The sequence below is a fragment of the Hyalella azteca genome, unplaced genomic scaffold, assembly GCF_000764305.2.
Source record: "Hyalella azteca isolate HAZT.00-mixed unplaced genomic scaffold, Hazt_2.0.2 contig12034, whole genome shotgun sequence".
Taxonomy (NCBI): domain Eukaryota; kingdom Metazoa; phylum Arthropoda; class Malacostraca; order Amphipoda; family Hyalellidae; genus Hyalella; species Hyalella azteca.
This window is the reverse complement of record NW_025942003.1, coordinates 62,151-70,735: the sequence shown is the minus strand read 5'-3', so window position 1 is coordinate 70,735 and position 8,585 is coordinate 62,151. Positions and strand designations below refer to the sequence as shown.

The 8,585-nt window shown below is 39.0% G+C and overlaps 1 protein-coding gene across 1 annotated transcript; it reads right to left on the bottom strand.

The window, feature by feature from the left end:
• Nucleotides 1-1,570: 1,570 nt before the first annotated feature.
• On the bottom strand, nt 1,571-4,852 carry LOC125178716. Its single transcript, XM_047883119.1, has one exon. It carries the CDS (start codon nt 4,758-4,760, stop codon nt 2,505-2,507), a length of 2,256 nt encoding a protein of 751 aa, XP_047739075.1. The 5' UTR covers nt 4,761-4,852; the 3' UTR covers nt 1,571-2,504.
• Nucleotides 4,853-8,585: the final 3,733 nt, after the last annotated feature.

The following is an 8,585-nucleotide window of genomic DNA, read 5'->3' as shown; positions in this document are numbered from 1 at the left end:
TCTCGTCGACGAAAACGGATAGAAAAACAGACGGACGGACGGGCATGGCGAGAACCATAGGACATTTTGTCCATAAATGAGAAAATGCGCTAAAAATGTGTGTTTATATTACGCATTGTTGTAATTCACTCCTTTATGCAATATACGTATATAGGATAATGTTTATGCTATATTAACCCTTTCATCTCGAATACATTTACCGTTGTCAATGCTATTCGTACCTAGTAGTTTGGTGCCGAGAAGTCCCGTCAGTCACGAAAGGGTTAAATTGAAAGCGTCCTTTATATGTTATGATTATTGCATCAACGTTCTCATTATGTGTGTCAGAGCCAGAGGACATTTTTTTCGTGTGACTTTGGGTCCTAGAATTATATAGCGAGCACTGTGATGCATTTCATCGTATTAACAAGCGCTCGGCCGGACTGAATAGGTACCACTTGCTACTGTGATGCGCAACTTCAGTGAGACTTACTCGTAAGTTTAATAAGTGTTGGATAGAAGCTGATTTGATCTCCTTCCCCTCTTTGATAATGGAGATGGTTTTCCTTCCATCGTGACCTTTCAATTTTTGGTTCACCGTTGAATTTAAGCACTCGCTTTACGACTTTCACATCTGATCCAAACTCCATGAAATTAAGTCATTCAGTCTCGTAGGCATGAAATCAAAACTGAAAGTCACGCTTGGAGACTTTAATTATGCTCATGGAAGTTGAAGAACGTGACTTTGGATTAAACTCTTTACCTTCAGTTATTGAAAAACACGTAAAGTTATGAACATCATTGCCTTTCTCCGCTGAGTTACATCTAGGTAGAAGTTGACAATTTTTTAACTAAAGGATTTTTTTTACAACTAAAACAAATAATTTTACAACTAAAATCATAAAATAATCTTTTTTTTGGCGTGCCTTCTTTCGGAGTTGACTTGTATTCTAGAGAAAAATAGAAAAAAAACTCTACGAACTCTACGTATTAAGAATGGGATAGTTTAACTGTCTTATTATTATTATTATATTAACTGATATTTTATGCGAATGCCGTCTTGATTGCCCTGACCACAATACGTTTAAAAAATTAAAAGTTCGAAAGTAAGAATTGCACAAAAATGTTATTTCAATGAAATTAACTGATTGCAGTGGACAGAAAAACAGACATGTGTGAATTTCCTTGTGTGTTTTTCTTACTTGCAAACACAAGGTACGGAATTATCTGTTCAGCCTGATCGGTGGATTTCATATGACTTTTCAACGAATTAGTAATAAAGGTTTCAACTGTGTATAAATTTAGTCTAAGAATTAGCATCATTGTGCAAAACATGAAAATGTAATTAAACTTAGACTTTGCCAATACTTTTTCTCACCAAGCACGATTGTATAATTTTTTTTAACTATTAGGACAGAAATTGTAGAGCTTGATCTCAAATCTAACTAGCAGATTCATTGAGAAATTAACTTGAATTATAACTATCCCATTGTAATGACGCTGGTGCTTCATCGGGTTTATTAATACTCGTGTCAGGCGTTCAAGTTCACAAGATGAATTTATTTATTATACTATTGGAATGAAACAAATATTAGTGTATCAGATATAATTAGTACCGTAACATAATAAATCTTTTTACTACGTACACTATAATACAACTCTTCAGTAAAAAAGGTTTACACATTTTTTGGTGCGGAATGAGAAATAAAACGTCAACAGTACCTACAACAGTTCAGAAGAAGAAAAAGAGGGTGGCTGCGTTAAATATGCATCCAATGTTTAACATGCATAAATTAAAATAATCTGTAATTACGAACGAACTATTTGCAACACATTTTAATACCAGGTAACCGAGAAATATCGTTACCATCACTACATAAGGACATCACATAAGACTCGCAATATAAGAACTTTCATCAATTAATACTGGAGACTTTAAATAAACAATTGATATGTTGAGTAGTATGCATATGTAAAACTTTGTCATTGCTTTTTGTGCACAGTTGGTAATCAATGATTTACTCGTGGGATCTATTTGTTCAACTTTCACCCCCTGCTTCTTCAAGTTATCAACGAAATACCTAGTCAAATTCCACTCAAATGACCGATGGATGCGGGGAAGTGTATGCGACTTTTCCAATGTTTTCAGGCTTCAGGGCTTATTGAACCAAGTCGTTATAGGCCTGAGGCGCGAAAGAATAAACAACATCGCAAAATTTGTCGATATTCTGTCCAATCCTACGCACGGACCTCAGCTCTTTTATTGCCTCCAAGCTACCGAGAAATTCGAAGGTATAGAACTCTGTCCCCGTCCGGACGTGAGGCGAGTGGTGAAGAACCAAGTCCTCAGATAGTGGACAAAAGAAGTACCTATAGAACTGTAGATGAACCGAACTTTCTATCCGTTCTTACATGTCTCCTGAAACAACCTTACTACAGATTTAATGTCATCCTAATCAGAAGGGAGGACTAGATTCGGTGTATATCTAACTGCATTCAGTGCCTTGCGGGCAGATATAAAATCATTATTCAGCAACGAACGTTAATCTCACATCTGAGCTCAGAATATTTAGCTTGGTCAAATGTGCTGTGAACGGCATACATACGAACGATAATTCAGAAGGTATTGAATTGGTATCCAAAAACTTTTTGAAGATTTCAACATACATTCGGTCGTTATCGACGAGATCAAGGATCGAAAAAATGAAAGCAATGTTATGTTCAGAAATCAAGGGAAACTTTGAAGCAATGAACTTAGCGCTTTCTTCAGTCAAACTTCCATTCGTCTTCAAAATTTCAACTGCAAATTGAATCACGTTTACCATTTGTTCGCTTAACTCAGTTTCGGTCTCGGGAATGCAATTTGAAAAAGGTTGGTCTTCTTCTTCGATTTCTTTGACAATATAGAGGGCCGCCATCATTTCTTGCTGCGTCGCGTGGATAAAAGACCAAATCTTCTTGCAGCTTGAGAGGGAGATGCTCGTCTCGCACTGCATTATGGAAGACATGGCGTCTTCGACGTCAAACGTTTGTGAAAGTTTCTTGCACTTCATTTTGAGAAAACGCATGTTTTGTTCGTCCAAGAAGAGCTGTTGCTTTGCAATGCCTTCAAGAGCAATCTTACCCAAAAGGTGCAGCCAGAAATCAACGTTATTTTCCAACTCCAATGGGTTTGCTTGGGCAATAGAGGGTTTTTCACCAAGTCTAGTCAATAGCCGTCGCTTCATCATCTCGATGATCTTGACGTGGATTTGGCCCTCAGAAGATACCTCGTCAACTTGGGAACGATCGTCAATCCAAAGTAAAATAAGTAGAGCAAGAGTTAGTGGTAGGTTGATGATCGATTGCAGTTTGCTACGTTTTAATATGTAATCGAGGAAGGCGTTGGCTCCTGATGCATTATTAAGTACAGAGAAAAGCTTGTGAGAGTATTCCTGGATGCAGCCAGTTTCAAACCCCATTATTTTAAGATTCAGTAAGTTGAGGCAAGCGAGACTGTGCACAAGCTTGGCTGATAGACTTGCACAAATGTGGGGTCTGGACGTAATGAGTATCTTAGTCGAGGGAAACTTATGGTGAATTTCAACGATGAGGTTTTGGACAGCATAGTCTGCTTCATCGTAACCATCGATGACAAACAACGGTTTGAACCTTTGCAGCATCTCGATAACTTCGGTCTCTGGCACCAAATAAAACGAAGTTTTCAGCAAATCTTCCTTTATAAAAGCAGCGAAGCCATTAGACTTGACATACCGACACTGAATGAAAATAAGTAGTTTGTACTCATTCAGTTCGTCCACTTCACCGGTTTGTCCCGACCAGCTGTAAATAAGGAACCTACATAAAGATGTTTTACCTGAACCTGCCAAGCCTGTTATGATTATGGTGGAACAATCGACTCCGCGCTCGTTTTTCACCAAGAGAATTTTCCCAATATCAACCGTGGTGTTGCTTCGACTCATAGTTAGTTTGGTGAATACCTTGTCGATGGTGATGCTCTGAAACTCGTCATAGGTGAACCAAGTTATGGGCGATAGAACTCGCATTGTGCTGTATCTGTCCTTCAACTCAGCGATGCTGCTATCTAGGATGCTGTCTTGAATGTCTTCTTTGAACGCCTTCATCTGAGCATTACGGTCAGCAAGTTCCGCCTGTAAGCTCGTTGAGACACTGATGTTGTCTAATTCAGCTAGAAAACCATTCTTGAGACCACGATCAACACCAGCCTTGTCACTGACTTCTTCGATAAGTTTTCGAATTTTCTTCAGTCGCGAATCAAGTTCACTTTTTGATAATTGCACAGCTTCATGGCTGAAGAAGTTACGTTGTTCTTTCAGGCGATACAACATGTTTTCTATCGAGTCCCCAGGCTTTAACCAAAAATTAGTGTCATTGCTCAAATGACAGCATTTCTGCAGGAGCTTGTACAGCAATGTGATGTCGTAATCTTGCACAGTGTTGAGAAGCAACTTATCTCTTTCCTTTTTATTGAAACTTTTCAAGTAATCGTTACCTAAAAGAACAGAACAATACTGTTCCAGAGTTTCTGAGCCCCTACGGGACAAACTTTCGAAGACGGCAGCGAATACTTTGGCCACAGGACTGCTTCTACGCAGAGCCATGAACAACTTCAACGTATTGATGTCATCGTACGTAATGTCTGTTGTGCTGGCTGTTGAAGTGCCAGCAGGGGATGTTCTCGTCACACACGCACTAACACTAGGTCCTGACGGTGCAGTAACACCAGACCCTGACGGTGCAGTAACACCAGATCCTGGCATTGCAGTAACACCAGATCCTGACGGTGCAGCTCCAGTTGCAGTAACACCAGAGCCTGGTGGAACAGTAACACCAGATGGTGTAGAGGCGGCAGGAGGGGGCCGGGCGACACCCCATACTGACGAAGGCGTGGCGGTTGCAGCCGACGAAACAAGCGCAGCGGGTCCAGACTTCGTAGACGCGCCGCTTGCCGAGAAAGAACTTCGAGTTGATGTAGAAGAGGATGAGTTGGCACTACAGCCACCATGTCTGGATGTGTTCGCCCCCATGATTTACTCCTTGAAAAAATCGGTGCAGTAATACCAGAGCCTGACGGTACCATACCAGTTGCAGTAACACCAGATGGTGTAGAGGCGGCAGGAGGGGCGACGCCCGATACTGACGACGGAGTAGCGGTCGCAGCCGATGGAACAAGCGCAGCGGGTCCAGAGTTCATAGACGCACCGCTTGCCGTGAAGGAGCTTCGAGTTGATGTAGAAGAGGATATTTTGGCACTACAGCCACCATGTTTGGATGTGTTCGCCCCCATGATTTACTCCTTGAAAAAAATAATCTAGGACGCTAAAATGCTGGAATTTCTATGAATAAATGCAGATAAATCTAGGACGATATGTTTGATCTACAAACCTGACAAATCGTTCATGAGTAGCTTTAAAACAAATTGAATAAAATCATTCATGATTGCCATCCATTTCAGCGGAGCAGATGGGTAACTGCAGACAAATATCAATCTTTACAGAGCTTGCGCGAGTCGGACTTAGTGGCGAATAGCCTAAGACTATTAAGAAAACACTTTTAAAGATTTTTTTAAGACACTTTTCTTATGACAGTTAAAATTTTCGACAAAATCACTCTCTGTGAGTGCAAAAAATATGCGCCTTAGGCTTCTAGGTTTATATTTATTTCCTAAGTTAATATATAGCTTTAAGAACAGCCCATGTGTTCTTGTCGAGCGTCGCGCCTTACGCGTAGAGGGAGAACTGCGGCGATGGAAGCGAGTGACGTCATCACTGAGTCAGCGTACCCGGTGACCTGCAAGTTCAGGGGAATTATTCAGACGTTTTAAACTAAAATTTAAATACTAAACTGATGAATACCATTACATAATCACAAAAAAGCTAGATAATGTGCTGAGGTTTTTCGATACAATAGATAGTTGAATACTTCAGTCAATGCCATGGGCCTATTTCTTCAACGCCGACACTTCTATTCTATTAATGAATAAGCAGTTAACACTTGTAGCATACTGCAGTACAATTTATAAAACGATTGTAAACTGATTCTACTGATGGATGAGCGTGATCATGCGAGGGAGCTTGTAAATCATCTTTAAATTACTGAGCTGTCTCACCGTTTCACACATCACTTCTCTGAAATGAACAGATAAGTTATTATTTAGATATTGTGAAGGGGATTGGTTTCATGTGAATTGAACGGTGTTCCTTCTCAATTGTAATATCAATGATACGTAATTTTTGAAAGGAAAACATTTTATTCTTGACTAAATCAAAAATAAATCAAAAATTTCCTGAACGTAGCCAGATCACAAATTAATCATTCCTTCCATAATAATTGTACCTCACGACCTATTTTGTTTCACAAACCTAATCCTTGGCATGTGATCGATCATTCCGCTTCATTGACTCCATTTTCACCATTTATTGAGACTCAGTTGCGAAAAATTAGAATCGCTGCAAGTCTGCAACACTTAATGACTTACGTCGTCAAGCAGGTCGTCACCTTCTACTCGGATCTTTATGTGATGAACCGTATCGAACAATTTATCTCAACATATAGGCTAAACAGCATCACAGTATTTTATTTTTGAACCGAGCCGTACAATTTGAACTTTTAATCCGTATTGATGATCGGCGAGTTTAGAGAAGCATCTGCTCATATGTCATTGGACGTAGTCAAATATTGCACAAACAGATAACAAATGAAGATAAAATCCTATGAGATAAGGCAACTTTGCCGGTCGTTTCAGTCGTGCATCTGGCAGCTTTGCTTCGTTATATGAGCTTATGAATCTTCTCTTATTCTTATTAGAAATCCTAAAGACATCTTCCGATAAAATTTTTGTCGGTATAAATGAAAATGTACAATAATAAAAGCACCATAGAAGATATCACAACTTTACGAGTATTTACCAATATTTAAGAATAAAAGTTTGTGAACATACCATTTTACCATAGGCATAGGTCTCTCAACTGGCTTGCGATGTGATGTACCCAAGTCGTGCTGTAAACGTATTGTTATCAACTGTAGGGTTTCAAACGAAGGCTTCTACTTTCGATAGTTTGATTTTCCGAATAAGACAGCCAAGTTTCAATTTCCAACTGTCTAGCAGGTTTTTGTAGTATGAATATCAATACAGCACAGTATTTTTCTGCACAAACGGAGTCAAAACACTAATTCTTAGACTTGCGTCATGCTTGCTCTGTTCGAATTTTGCGCTACAACCAAAGTGCAACAATCAACAACGTGATTAAAGAGATTGGTAAAGGTTCTACATGACATGAATCTGAACAATAATATTGAAAGTGTCGCTGTTTGACAGTTATTATTAAAGAGTGTCGCTATTCTACTAAAACAACAAAAATTTTCATCTCTCAACGACCCGTCAACGCGTCGACACTTATCGGCCTACGACATTTGTGGCACTGAGAGCTGCCTGAGCGCGAAGCCCGCGAAGCTGCGTCCGGCATGCCAAGATTGCCAGTTGGTTACTCATGAGGTATGATTTTATTTTCCTGTTTTGTGACCAGAAATGCTTTCAGATGAATGATATCATTACAGTTTTTGCACGAGCACGAATACGGTTTCGCCATGACATTTTTAGAGCTCCCTAAGCTAGGATTAAAATCCCTGGGTTGATTAGCTCGTTCTACACAATTTCACTTTGTGACATCATTATGATTTCACGGTTATTCCATTTTTTTTATTCAATCTCAATTGAATTGTTTTACAACCTCAGAAAAGATGGTACTGGCAAAAACATCTGAATTGTTTTCTAATCGATTTATTTGACAACGAACGATCGGGTTTCTGCCACCCATTGAAATGGCTTAAATTTTCAAATGAACCATCTGTTCAATTACAGAAAATTGCAGGTTAATGTTGCTATTAAAACAATCGCAAAGCAATTTCCTTCCATCAGCATACACATTGGAAGTATTTGGCACAATGTTATAAAATTGCAAAAGCAGGACCAAATCCTTTTTGCTTGAGATAAGAAAACTTCTCAAATTAATTTAGATTAAACTAACTTAATATATCTTACATTGAGTAAATTAATTTCTCAAAAAACTCTGGACCGCTAAATTTAGGATGTTCAATTTCAGGCAATTTAAGTCTGGAGTGCTGACTAGGCGAGTGAGGTAGCTTACGCTACCACACAAACATGAGACAGCAATACGGGCAATAATCTAAATTTGAGAATAAATAATATGAATAAATTGTGACTGTAAGTAATTAAACCATGGATTTTAAAATTATTTAATGCAAAGCTGATTTATATGCTTACTATTGTGAGACGCTTATACTGGAATAAATGTTAGGCAAGACTCCAGCTTCAGTTTCTTTGCCAATAAACCATTACGCTCTATGTAGGATTCTCCAACTAATGAGACGTCCTTAATCTAATACGCAGAAAATTGATTATAGCAATTGGATATCATGACGGATCAAATAAATGTTTAATATTGATTAGTTACAACCTTATACGACGGAGTCCACTGCGGTCCGTTAGTTACGGACCAGTGGGGCCCTTTCAGGTTAGACTCAGCTAGGATTGGTTCAGTTTTGGTTCAGCTAGGATCGGATAC

Excerpts from the sequence above, each read along its gene's own strand:
- LOC125178716 (XM_047883119.1), bottom strand. The coding sequence starts at position 4,760 with ATGCCAGGATCTGGTGTTACTGCACCGTCAGGGTCTGGTGTTACTGCA.